Below are 18,481 nucleotides of genomic sequence, written 5' to 3' on the forward strand. Positions count from 1 at the left end.
ATGCTGAGCCTTCCCGGGGGAACGCGATTGCTGTTTTACACTATGCGCGATCCTCAAATAACTGACTTGAAAATCAATACCTCCTCCGTCAAGAGTACAAGCGCAAAGACACACCATAGTGGCGTCAACACACGTTGTGTGCAATTGGTTCGCCGTGGCGTCTCCAGCTGCAGCAATTACACAGCCCTCTTCGCGGGTCGCTGATATCTAGACTAGCCAGTTCAATCTCCAACAGCCACTGACATCCTACCAGAAGCGGAATATGTGTGCGGCGCACACAAGGCTGATTCATCGATCCATGTCCTGCATGTGGCGTGGCGGGGTTGTGAGGTAGGCGCGTAGATGGACACCCCGGCTGTTCAGCCTGGTTGATGGCGGGCTGAAGTACGCCCCAGGGTCAAGAGTATCACTTACATACTCTCTTTCAAGACCTGTCCTTCGCTTCTACTTCAGGTCCACGATTTGATTAATCGCAATCATGTCAGACCGATATCCCGTCAAACGGTGGCTATGCTGCAACTGTGGCGGCAGCAATAACTATGTACGCGATTTGAGCTGCGCACATTGTTACGACCACTCGAGAAGTTCATGTTGTTTTGAATGGGCAGATGCGAATCCCGAATCGCAATTGTTCGATACCCTCGTTTCGCAACCCCGGATTACAGCAACCCCTAGTACCTCGTCCTCCATTTCACGATCTGCTCCCGTCCGTCGACCTGTCATCTCTCAGTCGATACTTCCAAATGACCAGAAGTATATGGCGACCACTGTCTCTAAGCCAGGTACATTTCTAGGTATAACTCAAGATCGAAGCCCATCGCCTATTGACTTGTTTTACGCCACGCCAGACCAAGCGACGAATGCCTCAAGTACCCGCGAGCTATCACGAACGGCTTCCAAGAATGACCCTGTGACGACTAAAGCGCCAGCGCAGTTCCCCAACGTATTTCGTACGCGAATCGAAGAGTCGAGGGCTGAGCAATCGACGAGAAGAAAGGCTTTCATCAGAGAACCCAAGCAAAGACAAAACACCCTAAAGCCTCCTGTGAAGACGTCGGCGAGGCCATCATCCAAATCATCGTCAAAACCGGCCTTTATCGTACAGCATCCTCCTCCCAGAGTAAAGGCTATGCAGGTATCTTCCAAAGACGATGGAAAGAACAACAATCCTCTCGTAAGCCAGGAACGTATTCAAGACAAGCGGAAGGCTAGTCCAGGTCCACGAGCTCACATGTTGCCTACGATAGCCCCGAGAATCCCATCGAGGACTACCAGTTCACGATTGGATATGTCTATTGGAGATGGTATGGATACAGAAAGCCTTGAGGCCTGCGATCTTGCCAGCGGCAATGCGAACGGGGAGATTCGGCTTCTGGTAGATACTAACACTCTATCATCGCTTCGGATCGATGGTGATTTTGAAGGTCATACGATGGAGATAAACCCCGCCGAGGATGGAATGACAGAGCTAGTCATATCGAGTAGTCATGATCCGAGGTATCAAGCCCGTCACAACACTGCTTCAGTGCATGAAGCTGGGTCGGTACGAAATCGAAGACTTTCAGCCCATCTGCCACCCGTCGAAGCTGGTGACCTTCAGGGCAGCCCTCACACTGGGCAGGCTAAGTTCATGCCGAATAGCGAGAAACGCGACCCGAGAGTTTATTACCGTCCTCCCGCAGCGCTTGATGATAGCTCCGATGATTACTTTACGGAAGACGAAATTTCTGAGGTGTCGATTGCTCCCCGTCGACGTGGAGCTGAACAACCTCCACCTCGTCAAAGGCGTGTTGTATATTACGACACAGCCCCTCGACCGACTAGAGAAACCGGATATCGGTCTGGTCCAGCTATCATACAACCCGCCATCGGAACAGGGCGGAGAAGGCCAACGACAGCAACGGCGCGACGGATGAGCTACACGGGAGAGCCAAGATCGGTATATCATTCTCAAGGACCACCACGCTCCCATGCTCAGCCCTCCTACTCTGCTCGAAGTGCGAGGCACTCAGAAAAGATATATGTTGCAGAATTTCGTAATAGCATAGAAAGAGCAAGTGTGGCCCGTGTGGCTAAGGAACGGCCACTCGTGTCACAACACCCGGTGCACGCAACGGGTAATCAGACTTCTTCACCTCAACATGATGAGCGGCAACATTCCATGCGCAATGGCGAGAGGTCAGGGTATTTGGTTCATCCTATGCAACCTACACTTCACCTACTCCCACCTTCATATCGTCCAATCCCCTCTCGACATGACCCACGACTCAAAAAGGTACCCGCGCATAATTTCTATCAGAGAGACGACGTGTCATCCCAAGAACAGGCAGTCAGCGAACCTTGTCCTCCACCGCGTGAGGCACAAGACGAAAACTCCTCTAGACCCGATTCAACTTGCGCGAACAGCAGCTTCAGTCCCGAGAAAAGCCTCGCAGCTGAATCTGATAGGAATCGTGAAGAAGATACCGATGATAACAGCCTTGTCGCAAAAGTAGCCGCTAATACGGAATCGAGGCGAATGTCACAATCACACCAGCTCCAGCAGCCAACAGTTTTGTCTGGAAGCACTGTATCACCATACCTTCCTCGGGTGACTTCAAGAGCTCCAAGCTTTTCCTGGAGCGATTCTGAGCCTGATCTAGAAGTCTTCGAAAGCGACGCAGAAAGTACAAATTCAATCTCAGAAATTCAGCAGGCAACATCAAGTGCAGCTACTTTGGAAACTTCCACGCGTATAGAAGCATTGGGAAACATACACATCGACACTTGGCTGGAAACAGGACTAGCTGGAGAAACCGAGGGCAATGCTGATCAGGATTACGGTGACAGCATATCTGGATCATCTTCCTACCCAGCATCGATCGCATCCGTCTTCTCGATAGCATCTCTAGCGTCCTCAGCATCAGACATGTCTAGAGGTAGTGGTTACTCCGCGATTCAAATTGCAACAGCTACCAAGGTACTACTCGCAATCTTCTACGAAGACGAGACTCTGATGTCGCTGTACAAGAGCGCCATTGAAAACCACGCTATCGGACCGGCAAGACTGCAGAGAAATCTCCGGCGATTATTTCGAGCATATGCAGGTCTTCTGGAAGGCGAGGCTACAGAAAGACTGGAGTATCTGACATCGCGACTTGTGCTCATCAAGTCGGCTATGCTGGCACAGTCCATCGTCGAAAAGTTGCAAAGCGGCCGAGCAGGCTTGCCGCTACCTCGTAGAGAACGCAATGAAGAAAGCTCTGACGAAGAAGAAAACAGTGTCGATACACACCAAGTGAATGAAGACGCCTTCGAGGACCTGGCCATCTTCCGCGAGTTCTTAGTCGAGAGCGAAGCTTTCAAGACATTTCGTGTACAACTGCAAGCGTTTTTAGTACCGAAATCGACACCTCTAACACACCTGGAGTCCGTGAGCAGTGGAGAGGTGACAAGTGCTGTGACAGTAGAGTCAACCCTGACAGAGGCAGTTGCAGGGCAAAGTAAGGCTTTGACCTGGCAAAAGTGGCGTGACGACTCCAAGCAAAGCGCCGATGGCTTCTTTGGCGGTGCACACTGGAAGACTACGGCGAGCAGTATTATGTTCCTCACGACTGATACGTTAATGCTAGCAACAGATAACGTTATGATTGCCGCAGGTCTACTGGAACCACCTCTGAGACCAGACATGGTACGCCTTCGATGGCGATGCGTATGTTTTCCTTCCGAGTTGAAAGCCTTTCAGACCTGTTCAGATGCTAAAAATGTAGCAGGCATGCGGCGAATCTCTTCATAGCGACGTTAGAGAGCTCCGCAAAGGAGGTATCGACAAGCTCGTTCATCATATGCGACGTACCTCTGGTGCCAAAGTGCGCGCGTCGGCTCAGAACCATCAATCTGGAAATCAGCAATACATTGCACCACATCCCATACAATGGATCCGAAAGGCAGTCACATCGATCGTCGGGGACTCGACAATGAAGTCATCGTCATGCCTTCCCCAGCACAACACACCGCGCACTGCTACTGCCAACAACCCATCGGCCCAGCAAAGCATCCTCCATCTTCTGGCTTGCATGCATCGCAATCGACTCCGAAAGGTCCTGCAGCAGGAACGAATCGAAGACGTTACCACTGACCGTGCATTACTGTGTTTCATGCGTAGGCAGTATCTACGCCACCGCAGTCGCTTCCTCCACATACTCTCCCTGAAGAGCGTCAAAGGAATATCTTTCGTCAAGTTCCGCCTTCCAATCGGCGGCAGCGTTGATGTAAGACACCACGATCCATGTTGCGTCACCAACAGCACAGGGCAAGTCACCTGTGAATGCATACCACCTCCGCCGAAAGTTGAGCCTTCACCAGGAGCGGAGTATCGCTGTATTCCCGGCCCGCCAGCCACATACCCGCCAATCCCACCAGTCTACCTTGCAAGCTTATTCACGTGTCCGACAGACGTTCACGAAAAGGATACCTGGATACTAGATCAGCTTCCGAAGCGTACGTGTGGTGAGCTGCGCGGTCAGATCGGGCAGCCTGCTGAAGGATGGGGTATCTACTACGATGAAGGCCTAGACCGCGATACGCTTGCGCTGACTGTCCTTTTGGTGTTTATCATCGCTAGTCTGCTTTTCGGCGTTCTTTGGTCGCGGTTCCAGTATGATGTTCAAGGAGCTTTTGGCGTGAGCGCGTACATGGTTGCATGTTGCGCGGTACTGCTTCCTGTCATCGTCACGCGGTTAGAGAACAAAGGCTAGCCTGGTGAGCTTTGATACCCATCTTGAGATATGGGATGTCGCGACCGCTCGCACCAGAATGTTAATAGTCAGAGTCTATCGTGTTACGAGAAGTGAGTCTCCCGTAGGCAAGAGCGAGCGCACGTCAACTCACTCAATGAGATTTGTAATCACTGTGATATCTTCCAGTTCCTTCAACGGGCAATGTTCTATCAAGACATGCTATGCGAGCCCATGGAGCTAAGATATGCTGTTGTAGACCTGTGAAAACGTGGGTGCCGGTCGCGACTTCCTCACTCAGCAAGCGAAGCGTGCCATTGGAAATTTCGCCTTCGCACACTCACTCACTTACACACAATCTCTTTCACTCACTTTTCAAAATCAAAATCACTCTTCAACATGCATCCCAACGAACACCTTGCGGTGACAATGGATACGATGCGCACCGAGGCTGACTTCGAGCTCTGGCGGCGGACTGCCGAAGCGCAGTATGACATCACGCCGTTCATACGGAACGCGGACATCACGGATCAGAAGATCCAGGAAAAGACTGCCGCGGTCGCAGCAGTGGAAGCGGAGGTCGAGTCCTTGCGGAATGGTGAAAACCCTTTAAAGGTTAAACAAGCCCGGTTGAAATTGCTTGTCGACTACATGGGTAAGATAGCCCGGGCCGTCAAGTTCGAGGGGAACCGACTCCACAGAGAGTACGAGCGTAAGCACGACAAGCCTCCTTGTACTCCTATTTGATGGTTTGCTTACTAGTCACAGCTCACGCCCAGCTTTCCGCATTGGAGCTCGATGAACAAGTGCAGACGCATAATGAGACTATGGAAGTTCTCCATAGTATCATTGATGGTACTGACACTGACAAGGTCAGTGACATTGACGAGCTGCGGCTGGAAGCAGGTGGAACTGGGCTGAGAGCTCAAGCTCGTCAGTTTACCGACGTGAGTCGGTGGCTGGACAGTCACGGTGGACATCAGGTTCTTGAGGCGAAGGCGGCGCAGAGTGACTCTGTCTCGTCTTTGCTAGAGACCGAGGGTGGTGTGGATGCCCTCAAGAAGAAGGTGGCGCGGGTCGACGCCCTTGCCACCTTGATGAAGGATTACGACACTAAGGGCCTTGAGGAGAAGGCGGCCATAGCTGATGCTATCGCTGCCTTGTTCAAAGACTAGGGATGGAAGATTACCGGACGAAGGTGGCGCAAGCCGATGCTTTGGCTTCTTAGTAAAGAGGTCGGGTGATGAGGGTGTCAAGAGAATGGTGGTGCATACTAATGCCGTGGCTACTTTGGCCCAGATGGATGACGCGGAGAACCTCGAGAGGAAGGTAGACATGGTCGATACCATGGTCGCTTTACTTCAGGAGTATGAGGTGAGATCTCCGGACCAAGGAGGCAAGGGACGATCCCGTGTCTGCTTTGCTCCGAGAGATCGATGGCGCGCAGCATGTGGAGGATTTGGTACAGGGCTGGCGTCTTGGGAGTTCTGGCAGCGTTGGCCATGCATGAGCATGCGTTGCGCTGTTTGTTTCCCTGTGGAAATCGTGGGTGGAGGGTCGAGTTAGACCTACATGTTCGGTACTCCTTACCATTCGATATCTTACAATATACCCTGGAGATACTCAAAGCTTATTACACCTGTGAACGCTGCCTCCCCAACTCGATGTATACAGCGGGCATGTTCTCCGTGTTGACATCAGCAAACACATCTAGGCATGTATCAGTCTCACAGTGCCTTCAACTTCCTGCTATCGCGTGATTGTGTTCTGTATGCTGTAGAAACAACTTCGATTCAAACGCCGTCTAATGCATTGGTCTATAGGGTATCATACCTGAATCCTCAATCCATATCCTCTAATCCACCCGCATCACTCGGCGCCTGCTCTTCACTAACCATAATACCCACCATACACTCGCCGAGCATATTCTCCCAGTTCACCCACGGATGCACCTCCATGAACAGCTTCGTTCCGTCTTTACCCGCCGCTCTCTTCAGCTCGCCCTCTCCACCAGGATGAAACGGCAGATAGGGCGAGATATTATACACTTTCCCCTGATAGCTCGACCAAGCAGGCTTCCCCTTCCGCCCGTTCTTCTCCTTGAGCATAGCGGGTGTAACGCGTATCATCGAGTCAACGCCCGACAAGTTCTTGCCCGACTTTTGCAGGTAGGCCCAGTCGAGTGGCGAGTGACCGGGTGACAGGAGTACCTTGCCTCGCGCATTTGGTGTCTTGAGTGCGGAGCCTGCAGTGGGCGGAAGCCCCAGGCTGCCGTTTGAGGTCGGTGGGCCGCGATTGGGTAGCGGGCCGCGATTCGGAAGGGGCCCAGTTGTGGGTACGCGCATTGACTGGGTGGAGGTGTTGGGGAGGGCGCGCAGGTTTGAAGCTGCGACTCGTGGTGGCGGCATGAGAGAGGTTGTGGGCTTTGGTGGCGGGGCCATGAGGGAGGGCTTGCTAGGTGGAGGCATGGTGGAGGGAGGGGACATGGCGGATAGCGAGGGCAGCTTGGAGGCTCGCTGGGCGGAGTTCATGGCTGGGAATGAGGGCGGTGGAAGGTTGTCTTCTTCGTCCTCGTCGGAGCTCTCGTGCTCGTTGAGCGTGAAGGTAGGTACGGCAGGCGCATCCTTTTCAGAGGCCGGCGCAGCTTTTGGTGTGGATTCAGGAGATGGACTCTTTGCAGCTACTCTGGTAAGTTCATGCTTGGTTGAAGTCTGCTCTATGCGCTGCTCCGCCGCGGAGGTGCTGTGGTCTGTCTCGCCATGCTGCGACTTCTCAGGTATCGACGACGCGCCAGAGCGGGCGAAGCGAGTAATGAAGGCGAGCCATGTGGATGGCGGGCGCTGGTAGACCAGGAAGGACAGCGAGAGTGCCAGAATCGAGACGGCAACGAGCATCTCTTGGGTCTATGCGAGGTAAGGAGCGACGGTTGCTGGACCCTGATGGCGTGTGAAGAGCGGAACGAGTCCAGGCTTCATGCGGCTTCAGGGTTTCTTGACTGGTAGGGCTGACGGAAATCGGCGCTAGCCTTCGATGACTTCACGCGCCGCATGCCGTCACTGTTCGGAACATATTCTGTCTGGTGAATGCACACGTTTACGCATTGACAATTGCTCCACGCCTTTGATCACAAAGGTTTCTCATTCTCAACCACGGTTACGCGCGACCCACTCTACGCGCCCTTATAACCTCGCGCCTGCCCCACCACCCCTCCATCTATCGCGATCGCAAGTGCAACCTAAGGCTGAATCACACAATCGCGCAATACACCCGACACACAACCATGGCTGCTGAACCAGCAAACCTGCCCGAGGGCATCATCTCCCTCTTGGACACGGATCTCTACAAGCTGACTATGCAATGTTGCATACTCAAGTTCTTCCCCGATGTCTCAGTCACCTACGGCTTCACGAATCGCACGCCCGACAAGAAGCTCAACCGCGCAGCCTTCAAGTGGTTACAAGCGCAAGTAGATAGTATGTCTTGCCCTCTCTGTTACTTCTACAATAGCTAACCCTCCAGAACTCGAGAGTGTCACCGTCTCCAACGCCGAAATCAACTTCCTCAAGAACACCTGCCCCTACCTAAACGCGCAATACCTCCACTTCCTCTCCACGTTCCGCCTCAAGCCTTCCAAACAGCTCAAGCTATCTTTCCAACCCGCGAACGACACTGGGTCAGACAGCGACAGCGGCGATTTCCACATCCATACCGAGGGTCTTTGGCTAGACACCATCCTGTACGAGATTCCGTTACTGGCGCTGGTCAGCGAGGCCTACTTCAAGTTCGTCGAGACAGACTGGAGCCATGCGGGCCAAGTCGAAAAGGCATACCAGAAGGGGCGGAGTCTGTTGGAAGGCGGATGCATCTTCTCCGAGTTTGGCTCGCGGAGACGTCGCGACTACCACACCCAGGATCTCGTGCTGCAGGGCCTGCGCCGGGCGGCTGACGAGGGCGACAAGGCAGGGTGGAAAGGCAAACTCTCAGGGACGAGCAACGTCCACTTCGCCATGAAGCATGGCCTCGTTCCAGTGGGCACCGTCGCGCACGAGTGGTTCATGGGTGTGGCTGCGATTACCAACAACTACGAGAGCGCAAACGAAATTGCCCTAGAATACTGGACAGCGACATTTGGCGCAGGTGTCTTGAGCATCGCACTCACAGACACGTTCGGTACACCAACCTTCCTGAGAGCCTTCAAGAAGCAGATTCCTCGCGTTACCACGGCTATTCCAGGAGGTGCCACAACGCTGGCGTCAGCGGGACAAACCACCAACAATGATGCCGTAGAGACGATGGCGTCAACCAACCCGCCTATTCAGGCACCATACGACGGGAACCAAGGGTCGCGACAGACCTATGCCGAGGTATTCGCAGGCGTGCGACAGGACTCTGGAGACCCGTTGGAGTTTATCAAGATGATGCGCGACTTCTACGACCAGGAAGGCATCAAGGATAAGAAGACCATTGTATTCTCCGACTCTTTGAACCTGGAGTTGTGCTTCAAATATAAGGCTGCAGCAGAGGCAGCAGGGTTCCAGCCTACTTTCGGTGTTGGAACATTCCTGACAAGTAAGTGCGAAAGTAGAAATGCCTTGAGACATGGCTGACCATGACAGATGATTTTGTCGAGCAGTCAACAGGCAACAAGTCTGTACCCCTCAACATTGTGATCAAGATCGCCTCCGCTGCGGGGCGCTACGCCGTCAAGATTAGCGACAACATTGGCAAGAACACAGGAGACAAGGCGACAGTAGATGAAGTCAAGCAGCGACTAGGCTACCAGGAGAAGTCGTGGGCTGGGGGTGATGAGAAGACGCGTTGGGGAACTGCAGGCGCGCCAGCTACTTAGTATGTGCGGTGTGCATCTCATCCGGTGGGGCGTATACGTTGGCTAGACTTGAGCTCCTACGCTGCAGAGACGTGGAGTCCAACCAAGAAGTGGAGGCGTTCATAAGCTGAGATGCGGTCTGCAAGGCTGAGTCTAGCGCAGACCTTCCTGCGATGACCGTGAAGCTGCGTCAGCGCTTGGTGGCCGGCTCGGAGTCTCTTTACGAGATGAGGCGAAAGTCAACAGTAGATGCGAGAGTAGTGCAAGCGAATAGCAAGTTTGCAGCCCAAAGTGCCTTCTAGACGCCGAAGCATGTGCGTGTGCCAAAATTAGAGTGATGTTAGCAACCTCGCCGCTGCGGGTCAACGACGCGCCGCTGCTTACCAGCCCCATGGAGCTAGCCCAGCGCCTCCTGCATGCGCGGTCCACTCTGCCACTCAGCCCCAGGAAACACTCGCAGAGCTGAAACACATTTATCTTCTGTCGCCAGCCTTTGCACAGCATTGACAGCATTGATTCGAGCTCAAGCGCGTTTGACCTCAATTCACCCTTCGCCTAGTCACGAGCCCACCGCTACTCTAGTGCCGCTTTCCGCGTTTGCAGTCGGCTGTCTCAGGAGTCTTCACGTCCACTCAGACCACACAGGGCCTGTTTCAGAATGAGCGTAAGTTCCCTCTCTGTCAGCGTACCCGAGTAACTGTGCCCTCCTACAACACACTCCACTCCACTACACATCAACACTTGCTGACCATGGCTGCTGCGGACGAACAGTACGGAAACAAGGGCTACGGCCAGATAGGATCGTATGGCGGTAACCCCTACGACGCACGCGACGCCAGCCCGGCTGGCTACAACAACTACAACCAGGGCGGCTATGGTACGTCTTGGATGCGCCACACCTCAACGGCTATCTCTAACGCAGTACAGGCGATGTAGAGATGCAAAACTACCCCGGCGGTGGCGCCAGCGCGAACCCCAATGCCATCCTCGACGAATGCCGCGAAGTCGACCGCGCCCTCGACGACCTCGATGCCCAGCTCAGCAACCTCGACCGTGTCTTCAAGCAGTCGCTGGCGCGCCCAGACATGCCCTCGGGCGAGATCAACAACCTCAGCTCGCAGATCATGACCGGCTACCGTGGCCTCGTCGGCCGCGTCAAGGCCATCAAGTCGAAGCCCGACTCTGGTCACCCAAGAAACGCTCCACAAGTCGGCAAGGTCGACCGAAGACTCAAGGCGACCATCAACAAGTACCAACAGCTCGAGTCGGATTTCCGAAGGGATTCACAGGCAGCTGCTGAGCGCCAATACCGCATTGTGCGCCCAGATGCCACCGAACAGGAGGTCCGAGAGGCGGTATCAGACCCCGATGCGCCCATCTTTCAGCAGGCTGTAAGTAGCTTCAATTGGTCGAGTACATCATTATGCTAACACCCTCCAGCTCCTTAACTCAGACCGCCGCGGCCAAGCATCATCCACCCTTCGCAACGTCAAGGAGCGACACGAGGCCATTCAGAACATAGAACGTCAAATGGTGGAGCTTGCCCAGCTATTCCAGGACCTCGACCAGATCGTCCAGGAGCAGGAGCCGCTTGTTGCCAACATCGAGCAAAAGGGCGAAGAGATCCACGACAACGTCAAGGCCGCCAACGTGGAGATCGACGGTGCCATTGTCAAGGCCCGCAGCCGCAACCGCAAGAAGTGGTGGTGCCTGCTCGTTCTCCTGCTTATCATCATCGTCGTTGTTGTCATTGCTGTTGTTGTCACACAAGTCAACAAGGCCGCTGCCAACACCGTTGCATAATCGACACACCAGCCGAGTCTATCCCTCCAGCATTGAGAGATTGCTATACAGCCGCGTCTCGAATTCCATCACATCCACCGTCTCTTCTTTATTAGTCTTTCCCAGAGGCTGGTCCGTACAATATGTAATACCCTCACGGTGGACATACATACCCCATCTCTCCTGTCATCTCTTCCATTGGTTAGGAAAATTGGTCTCTTTTGTAGGCGCCTGATGGCGTCCTCTATTCTCAGCGTCTTCAAGCTGTTTCTGTAGCGCTGGCCGAATTGCATTGCGGGTTACTTACATACAACTGTTTTAGAGGCTAGCTTACGAGCTATCGAATGAAAGAGTGTCAAACACGTGCTTTTCGTCGCGATGCGCAATCGTGTTTGCATTGCCACGGTCCTTGACTTCACTGCCCCACGCACCGGTCCGACGCAATTTGAATTCGCATGCCACAATCAATCTTTGTGAGAAATGGCGGCGAAACCTCCTCTCAGGTGACGTTGTAATATAAACATGTACCACGCTAAATTTCGAAGCAATCTAACCAACACAAAAGCCGAATAATTACCTGGGGTAAGGCGCACGATCTACCGACACTTTAACCACTCTGGCGTCCACTAGATCGCGAACTCATATATTTTGGAAACAAGCACGGAACAAGCATGGGACTATACCTATTGAGCTACGGAAGATAAAGCTTGGGCTGTGAAATTGAGGGTATAAAGAAATAGCACTTGGCCGCTGTCTTGGAAACCAGCACTTCATACTCCACCAGACCAACAGAAACAATGTTTGGCCAAACAGCACTCTTCGCTCTAGCCCTCGCGGCACCCGCCCTCTCGCAAGTCACCGAAGGCTTCGAGAACGGCTGGGACCAAACCGCCTGGCCGACCTACGCCCCAGACTGTTCGCAAGGCGGAAAAGTCACCCTCGACAGCACAACCGCGCACACAGGCAAGAACAGTATCCGTGTCGACGGCGCAGGAGGTTTCTGCGGCCACATCTTTGTCGGCACGACTAAGATACCTGCCGGTGATGTTTACGTGCGGACGTATCTGTGCGTTCTTCCCATCTCATATAGATCAAGATTAAAGGAAGATGTACTAATGTATCTATAGTAAGGCGTCAAAGGCCCTAACCGACTCCCACGTAACCTTCATCACGATGCCCGACTCCGCGCAAGGCACAAACAAACACCTCCGCATAGGCGGCCAATCGAAGATCCTCATGTACAACCGCGAAACCGACGACGCGACTCTGCCCGACCTGTCGCCCCAGGGCATCGCAACTTCAAAGGCGCTACCAACCAACGTGTGGACGTGCTTTGAGTACCATCTTGGCACCGATGGCAGCGTAGAGACGTGGTTGAATAATGCGACGGTGACTGGGTTGACCGTGGGGAATGGAGCGACCAATGCGAATGCCGGGCAATGGACGAGGAGTAGTGTCAAGCCGAAGATTACGGGCGCGTACTTTGGGTGGGAGAGTTATGGGGGGGATACGAATACGATTTGGTATGATGATGTTGTTGTTAGTGGGAAGAGGATTGGTTGCTAGATGAAGATGGGGGTGGATGGGGAGTGCTAAGGGTGATGGAGATGGTCCCAGGGTTGGGACTTGTACATAGTGAAGCTAGGACTTGCAGATATTGAATGATAGTTTACAGTAAGCGGAAGTGTGCTTTGTTACGAGAGTGAAGGCTCTTGAAGTCGTAGAAGCGTCTGCATGGTGTCAGTATGACGAGACTACTCCAACGAACGCCAGATGTCTCTCCACATAAACAAACTACCTCCACAGCGTCGTAGAACCTTCCTGTCCATGCGCAAGGAAACCACGATTGCAGTCATCGTGACACAAGAACCCTGTGACTTCCGCCCGCTCCGCCGCAGCGCATCCCACGAACCAACCCCAGCTCAGCGGGGAAACACCCCAATCTCCTAAATTCCCTCACTACATGTCATCTGAGCAACGTCCACTCCACCAAAGGACCGGCTGCACCCCTTGGCGCAACATCTCTACCTGACAGAGATGTTCTTGCTCTGAGCATCGCCATCTGCAATGCACCCGTGGTCCCTGTCCCGATCGCGACATGTATCGCCTGATCGCGCATTGTAGCAGATAGGCTGACGACAACGCCTCTTGGCGAACCGCAAGCCCACGCCACAAACCCTGCCTCACCACCAATGTAGACACACGGGCGTGGGCGGTGAAGAGGCATGCGCGCACTTCCAAGTCTTGATGCCAATGCCCGCAGGTGTCGATGCAGCAAGGGTGGCTCACGATGTCCAGCACGAGGACGCACCTTCACAATCACATGGGCAAAGTACCTAGGTTAACGCAAATCACAGCAGCACGTTGTTCACTCCACAAGTGCATTTTCAAGGTCTTTGCTTGCTTAGCTTCCGCAGCCCGCGCCGCAGCGGACAGAAGTTCGAAGGTCCAAGACGCCGTGCGAAGACACGCCTAGACCCTGGGCTGACGCTCCATGCCGCTTGCGACCTAGAAGGTTCGGGGCTTTGAGCTGGGGCCGTTCGCTGGAATACTAACGACAGTATATGTTAGCCTGGGGTAGACGCTGTTGTTTCTCTTCACACGCTTTATATTCTGGGGTTGACCTTTTGTGGGGGTGCGTTCTGCGTTTCTCAACGTCTACGACTACGACCATAGCCGACCCACCGGTTCGAGCTCGTTCGACATGTCTTCTGTCATGGCATCCGCGAGTGCAGCGCCCACGGAGCCTATCAAGGCGCCGCCGCAAGCGGGCATTCTCGAGGGTGTCAATCCAGTGCATTTTGACAAGAATCATCCGATTATCCTGTTCATCGTTCAGGTACGTTGTCTCTACTACCCCGAGCATCGGGTTTGGAGCGTCTAGCTTGGTGAGACGCTTCACCAATTAGTACTACCACCATATCTCAATATCTGCGCAACCCCAGCCCCATACCGCTGGCTCTCCATCCTCAAGACTATAATCCAGCTTTACGTCTTTCTCGCCATGCTTCACCCAACTACCAAAATAACGACTATACTAACCACACCCCCCCCCCCCCCCCCCAACAGGCAGGCATAATAATAATCTTCTGCCGCGCCCTCAACTGGCCCCTCTCCAAAATCCGCCAACCACGCGTGATATCCGAGATCATCGGCGGCATCATCCTAGGCCCCTCGGTAATGGGCCGCATCCCCGGCTTCCAAACCTCCATCTTCCCAACCGAGTCCATGACCAACTTGAACCTAGTCGCCAACCTCGGTCTGACCTTATTCCTCTTCATCATCGGCTTGGAAGTCGATCTGCGCTTCTTGCTCAGCAATTGGCGACCTGCGCTCAATGTGGGACTGGCGAGTATGGCGGTGCCGTTTGGCCTTGGTTGTGCGATTGCGGTAGGGTTGTATAATGAGTTCAAGGATGAGCCTGGGACGGTGCAGATTGATTTTGCGATTTTTATGCTGTTTATTGGTGTGGCTATGGCTATTACTGTGAGTTCTGCGGATTTAAGGGGATCTTTTCTTCATGCTGATTGGATTCCTAGGCTTTTCCGGTGCTTTGCCGTATCTTGACGGAACTGAAATTGCTCATGACACCGGTTGGTGTCATTGTTCTTTCGGCGGGTGTTGGGAATGACGTTGTTGGTAAGTCGCACAGTACCTCCTCGAATGTTCTGACTAACTTGCCGCAGGATGGATCCTTCTCGCTCTCTGCGTAGCCCTCGTCAACGCCGGTTCAGGTCTGTCAGCACTATGGGTCCTTCTCACTTGCGCTGGATACATGCTGTTCCTGGTGTACGCTGTCCGACCAGTCTTCGTCTATGTCCTACGTCGATCCCGCGCACTCCAAGATGGCCCCAGTCAAGGCATCATCAGTCTGACCCTACTCATCGCTCTGGGCTCTGCCTTCTTCACCGGTATCATTGGCGTTCATCCCATTTTCGGAGCGTTCATGGCGGGGCTGATCTGTCCACACGAGGGTGGTTTTGCCATCAAAGTCGCCGAAAAGATTGAGGATCTCATCGGCGCCCTCTTCCTCCCGCTTTACTTTACTCTCTCGGGACTGAACACAAACATTGGTCTCTTGGACTCTGGTATCGTTTGGGCGTACGTTATCGGCGTCTGCGCTGTCGCGTTCTTCTCCAAGTTCCTCAGTGCTACACTAGCGGCACGTGGGAGTAAGATGCTGTGGCGAGAATGCTTCGCTGTGGGATCTTTGATGAGTTGTAAGGGATTGGTAGAGCTTATTGTCTTGGTAAGCAATCACTACTTACTATAGTAGGCCAGCACTAACAATCACAGAACATCGGACTGAATGCCAAGATTCTCAGCACTCGAACCTTCACCATCTTCGTCGTCATGGCCCTCGTTACTACCTTTGCGTCGTCCCCATTGACCATGTACTTCTACCCGCCGTGGTACCAGAAGAAGGTTGAGGCATGGCGTCGCGGCGAGATTGACTGGGACACTGGCAAGCCTCTCGAGGGCTCAGACGAAGGTATCGATGGAGTGAACTACGAGAAGATGGCCGCCGAGAAGATCCAGCGGATGACCATCTACCTCCGTCTGGACAGCATGCCCAACCTACTGGCCTTCACCTCGCTCTTCGGTGGAAACGCGGATAAGCCAGCACCCAAGACACACCCATCCAAAGACATTAGCACAAGCAAAGAGACAGGCGAGACGTCACTCGTTGAGACAGCTCCATCACGACCAGTGGAAGCTTACGGTCTCCGACTACTCAACCTCACCGACCGTGGCTCCTCCGTCATGCAGGTTTCAGAGCTAGAATCCTACACAGCGTACGACCCAGTCGTAAACACCTTCCGTACCTTTGGCCGTCTCCACAACCTTGCTGTCAGCGGCGAAGTGCTCGTGGTGCCGGAGTCGTCTTTCGCTGAGACTCTCGCTACCCGTGCGTCTGACTCAAACTTCCTAGTCCTGCCCTGGAGTGAGACAGGCGGTATGTCGGAGCAAGCCATTATCGAAGACAAGGGAACGAAGAACAAGCTAGCCGCTTCAACATACAACTCGTTTGTGCACGAGACACTCGAACAAGCCAGCATACCCGTAGCAGTCCTGATCAACAAGAACTTTGGCGGCAGCAAGAACAAAGAGCAGAAGCAGCGACTGAAGCTTACCAGGACATACAGCAGCGTTAGTTTGTCTAGCACTAGGGACAAGGCGGTTACAGCACCTATTGCGGATCGGAGCCACCACGTCTTCTTCCCGTTCTTTGGCGGAAACGATGACCGGACTGCACTACGTTTGGTTCTTCAGTTAGCTGAGAACCCTCAAGTCACTGTTACCATCGTGTACTTTGATGTTTCGGAATCCGTCATCGGCCAAGCTTCACCCGTCTCATCAACGGTTCTAGGAAAGGCCGGAGAGGTAGTCACGACGACGACCACATCCCGCGAGCAGGATGCAGCCTTCTTCGCTGCGCTCCGTGCCTCACTCCCTGTCGATCTAGCGAACCGTGTTGTCTTCGAGACCGTGGCTTCCACTGCGCCAGTTCAGGATGTCATTGCCCGCGCGAGCATTGAGGTTGGGCAGTCGCCGAGGAACGCTGGTGATCTCATCGTGCTGGGCAGGAACGTAGCGAGGAACGGTGTGTTGGAGAGGGAGAACACGGCAGATGAGATAAGGAGTAGCTCGAGTGCAGCAGCAACACTGGGTGTGCTTGCTGAGAAGGTCTGGGAGGGCAGGCTGGGAGCTAGTGTGTTGGTCGTCAAGGCGGGACTGTGATGATGGTATAGCTGGTGTTCAAGGCGCTTAGATAAGGGATATGGAAGGGTACCATTGGATTGGGATGTGTTACAACGTCGATACTGAGATACCTCTTGGCTAAATGAAGGTTGCTTCATGCTTGCGTAATCCAACACTGAAACTCGGTCCCACCCGTTGCACTGTCCGTGATCAGCGACAAGGAGCCATGCCTCATGCCGATTCTTGCTCTTTCCTGCCTTTCAACGCTCTTTTGTTGAGTTCATGGCTTGTCCTGAGATCATAGACGTGATGCGGCTCCGCATGCAACATGTGGCAATTCACGAGTAGACTTGTACGTATTCACCGGTCTCAACTGGTCGTTGACGCCTAACCGCGTACGCGTACGGCTTCCGTACGACCGTCGGATGCAGGGCGTATGCTCACGGTACACGTGCCCTATGACAATCTCCGTGGTACGTACTCGGTGCTACGTGGGGTGTGTATCTAAACCACGGTCCACGTCACCTTCCCCGGTCGTGCTGCGGCTGTTCTTCGACCGTCGCAACCCAGTGACTCATCATTCATCAACAGTTTGACGTTGATGAGCATATCAGCAGAAGATCCTCGAAGGAGATTGTGGATCATTCATCTGCTGTGACGTTTTTTTCTTACTCATGATAGGCCATGGTAAAGGCAGAGATGTCGTGATGTGGAGGTGAGGATGAAAAAACTTCCGTACGTTGGATCAACGGACAAGCTCGGAGTAGATGAGGAAGAAGCGGTGACAGGTGGCTAGAAAGCCGTCGAACGAAAAAGCAGCTGTGGGTCGAGTTGCTATCAGCTTTCCACAATACATACAGATATTGTGGGCGTCGAGAAGTGCTAAATGGTGCCTCAGGTTCTTCAGAAACTAACCATGTAGACCTGAATACCTACATTTTACACTCGCATGCCAGTGCAAATAATTGCGAGTGTTCTAGTAGGCTTGTCTTGCGTGCGCACGGGCCAACACGAACACTGTATGACTTGAGAGTGCAACTGCTCAGCCTTGCGCATGAGCAGGATTGCGAAGATGTGGAACAGCTAGTTCTGGAAGATCCTATGCACGTACGGAATCCAATGATGAGGCAGGCAATGCTCTGTCGCACACGTCGTAATCGGGTTATGACTTGCAGTCGATCCCGAAAGATACGCCACCGAGAAGCCCCGTGCCGCGCATGCGCCTCACAGGGGGCTGTAGAAGGCGAAACATGTGACCAGCACACGGGGATTTTGAAAAAGGATGGAAAAGTTCACGATGCTAGTAGAGATGGTCGAGGCGTTGCTGGCAATTCTCCGCGAATTGGTGCAGAATTTCATGTCCAACGGTCGTGGTCAGTGTTCGGGTGGAGTCTGCGTGTAGACGGACGCGTGGCTAGCGAAGATCAACGTCCCCACCAGTCCACTAGGGCGT

General features: G+C 53.5%; 7 protein-coding genes across 7 annotated transcripts; 6 read left to right on the forward strand and 1 right to left on the reverse strand.

The window, feature by feature from the left end:
* The first annotated feature begins 341 nt into the window (after positions 1–341).
* On the forward strand, positions 342–4,925 carry BKA58DRAFT_91765 (uncharacterized protein). Its single transcript, XM_046176188.1, has 2 exons — positions 342–3,691; positions 3,753–4,925. Exons 1-2 carry the CDS (start codon positions 479–481, stop codon positions 4,734–4,736), a joined length of 4,197 nt encoding a protein of 1,398 aa, XP_046029081.1. The 5' UTR covers positions 342–478; the 3' UTR covers positions 4,737–4,925.
* BKA58DRAFT_91766 (uncharacterized protein) lies at positions 4,926–6,021 on the forward strand. Its single transcript, XM_046176189.1, has 2 exons — positions 4,926–5,427; positions 5,484–6,021. The coding sequence occupies exons 1-2, from the start codon at positions 5,115–5,117 to the stop codon at positions 5,888–5,890; spliced, it is 720 nt and encodes a 239-aa protein (XP_046029082.1). The 5' UTR covers positions 4,926–5,114; the 3' UTR covers positions 5,891–6,021.
* Positions 6,022–6,516: 495 nt separating this feature from the next.
* Positions 6,517–7,674, reverse strand: BKA58DRAFT_91768 (uncharacterized protein). Its single transcript, XM_046176190.1, has one exon. It carries the CDS (start codon positions 7,607–7,609, stop codon positions 6,557–6,559), a length of 1,053 nt encoding a protein of 350 aa, XP_046029083.1. The 5' UTR covers positions 7,610–7,674; the 3' UTR covers positions 6,517–6,556.
* An 82-nt stretch (positions 7,675–7,756) lies between these two features.
* BKA58DRAFT_376816 (nicotinate phosphoribosyltransferase) lies at positions 7,757–9,834 on the forward strand. The gene is made up of 3 exons (XM_046169553.1): positions 7,757–8,188; positions 8,235–9,284; positions 9,332–9,834. Exons 1-3 carry the CDS (start codon positions 7,996–7,998, stop codon positions 9,562–9,564), a joined length of 1,476 nt encoding a protein of 491 aa, XP_046029084.1. The 5' UTR covers positions 7,757–7,995; the 3' UTR covers positions 9,565–9,834.
* Positions 9,835–10,175: 341 nt separating this feature from the next.
* On the forward strand, positions 10,176–11,380 carry BKA58DRAFT_91856 (t-SNARE). The gene is made up of 3 exons (XM_046176194.1): positions 10,176–10,420; positions 10,471–10,934; positions 10,984–11,380. The coding sequence occupies exons 1-3, from the start codon at positions 10,294–10,296 to the stop codon at positions 11,344–11,346; spliced, it is 954 nt and encodes a 317-aa protein (XP_046029085.1). The 5' UTR covers positions 10,176–10,293; the 3' UTR covers positions 11,347–11,380.
* A 506-nt stretch (positions 11,381–11,886) lies between these two features.
* Positions 11,887–13,091, forward strand: BKA58DRAFT_91825 (uncharacterized protein). Its single transcript, XM_046176193.1, has 2 exons — positions 11,887–12,391; positions 12,453–13,091. Exons 1-2 carry the CDS (start codon positions 12,123–12,125, stop codon positions 12,889–12,891), a joined length of 708 nt encoding a protein of 235 aa, XP_046029086.1. The 5' UTR covers positions 11,887–12,122; the 3' UTR covers positions 12,892–13,091.
* A 461-nt stretch (positions 13,092–13,552) lies between these two features.
* Positions 13,553–17,128, forward strand: BKA58DRAFT_376822 (K(+)/H(+) antiporter 1). The gene is made up of 5 exons (XM_046169554.1): positions 13,553–14,164; positions 14,395–14,811; positions 14,865–14,964; positions 15,012–15,574; positions 15,622–17,128. Exons 1-5 carry the CDS (start codon positions 14,030–14,032, stop codon positions 17,065–17,067), a joined length of 2,661 nt encoding a protein of 886 aa, XP_046029087.1. The 5' UTR covers positions 13,553–14,029; the 3' UTR covers positions 17,068–17,128.
* Positions 17,129–18,481: the final 1,353 nt, after the last annotated feature.

Source organism: Alternaria rosae (assembly GCF_020736505.1).
Source record: "Alternaria rosae strain MPI-PUGE-AT-0040 chromosome Unknown BKA58scaffold_2, whole genome shotgun sequence".
Classification (NCBI taxonomy): Eukaryota; Fungi; Ascomycota; class Dothideomycetes; order Pleosporales; family Pleosporaceae; genus Alternaria; species Alternaria rosae.

Excerpts from the sequence above, each read along its gene's own strand:
- BKA58DRAFT_91765 (XM_046176188.1), top strand. The coding sequence starts at position 479 with ATGTCAGACCGATATCCCGTCAAACGGTGGCTATGCTGCAACTGTGGC. Across the intron at positions 3,692-3,752 it reads TACGCCTTCGATGGCGATGC|GCATGCGGCGAATCTCTTCA; the intron begins GTATGTTTTCCT and ends AAAATGTAGCAG.
- BKA58DRAFT_91766 (XM_046176189.1), top strand. The coding sequence starts at position 5,115 with ATGCATCCCAACGAACACCTTGCGGTGACAATGGATACGATGCGCACC. Across the intron at positions 5,428-5,483 it reads ACTCCACAGAGAGTACGAGC|CTCACGCCCAGCTTTCCGCA; the intron begins GTAAGCACGACA and ends TACTAGTCACAG.
- BKA58DRAFT_91768 (XM_046176190.1), bottom strand. The coding sequence starts at position 7,609 with ATGCTCGTTGCCGTCTCGATTCTGGCACTCTCGCTGTCCTTCCTGGTC.
- BKA58DRAFT_376816 (XM_046169553.1), top strand. The coding sequence starts at position 7,996 with ATGGCTGCTGAACCAGCAAACCTGCCCGAGGGCATCATCTCCCTCTTG. Across the intron at positions 8,189-8,234 it reads GTTACAAGCGCAAGTAGATA|AACTCGAGAGTGTCACCGTC; the intron begins GTATGTCTTGCC and ends CTAACCCTCCAG. Across the intron at positions 9,285-9,331 it reads TGTTGGAACATTCCTGACAA|ATGATTTTGTCGAGCAGTCA; the intron begins GTAAGTGCGAAA and ends TGACCATGACAG.
- BKA58DRAFT_91856 (XM_046176194.1), top strand. The coding sequence starts at position 10,294 with ATGGCTGCTGCGGACGAACAGTACGGAAACAAGGGCTACGGCCAGATA. Across the intron at positions 10,421-10,470 it reads CTACAACCAGGGCGGCTATG|GCGATGTAGAGATGCAAAAC; the intron begins GTACGTCTTGGA and ends AACGCAGTACAG. Across the intron at positions 10,935-10,983 it reads CGCCCATCTTTCAGCAGGCT|CTCCTTAACTCAGACCGCCG; the intron begins GTAAGTAGCTTC and ends AACACCCTCCAG.
- BKA58DRAFT_91825 (XM_046176193.1), top strand. The coding sequence starts at position 12,123 with ATGTTTGGCCAAACAGCACTCTTCGCTCTAGCCCTCGCGGCACCCGCC. Across the intron at positions 12,392-12,452 it reads GTTTACGTGCGGACGTATCT|TAAGGCGTCAAAGGCCCTAA; the intron begins GTGCGTTCTTCC and ends ATGTATCTATAG.
- BKA58DRAFT_376822 (XM_046169554.1), top strand. The coding sequence starts at position 14,030 with ATGTCTTCTGTCATGGCATCCGCGAGTGCAGCGCCCACGGAGCCTATC. Across the intron at positions 14,812-14,864 it reads GTGTGGCTATGGCTATTACT|GCTTTTCCGGTGCTTTGCCG; the intron begins GTGAGTTCTGCG and ends TTGGATTCCTAG. Across the intron at positions 15,575-15,621 it reads TGGTAGAGCTTATTGTCTTG|AACATCGGACTGAATGCCAA; the intron begins GTAAGCAATCAC and ends TAACAATCACAG.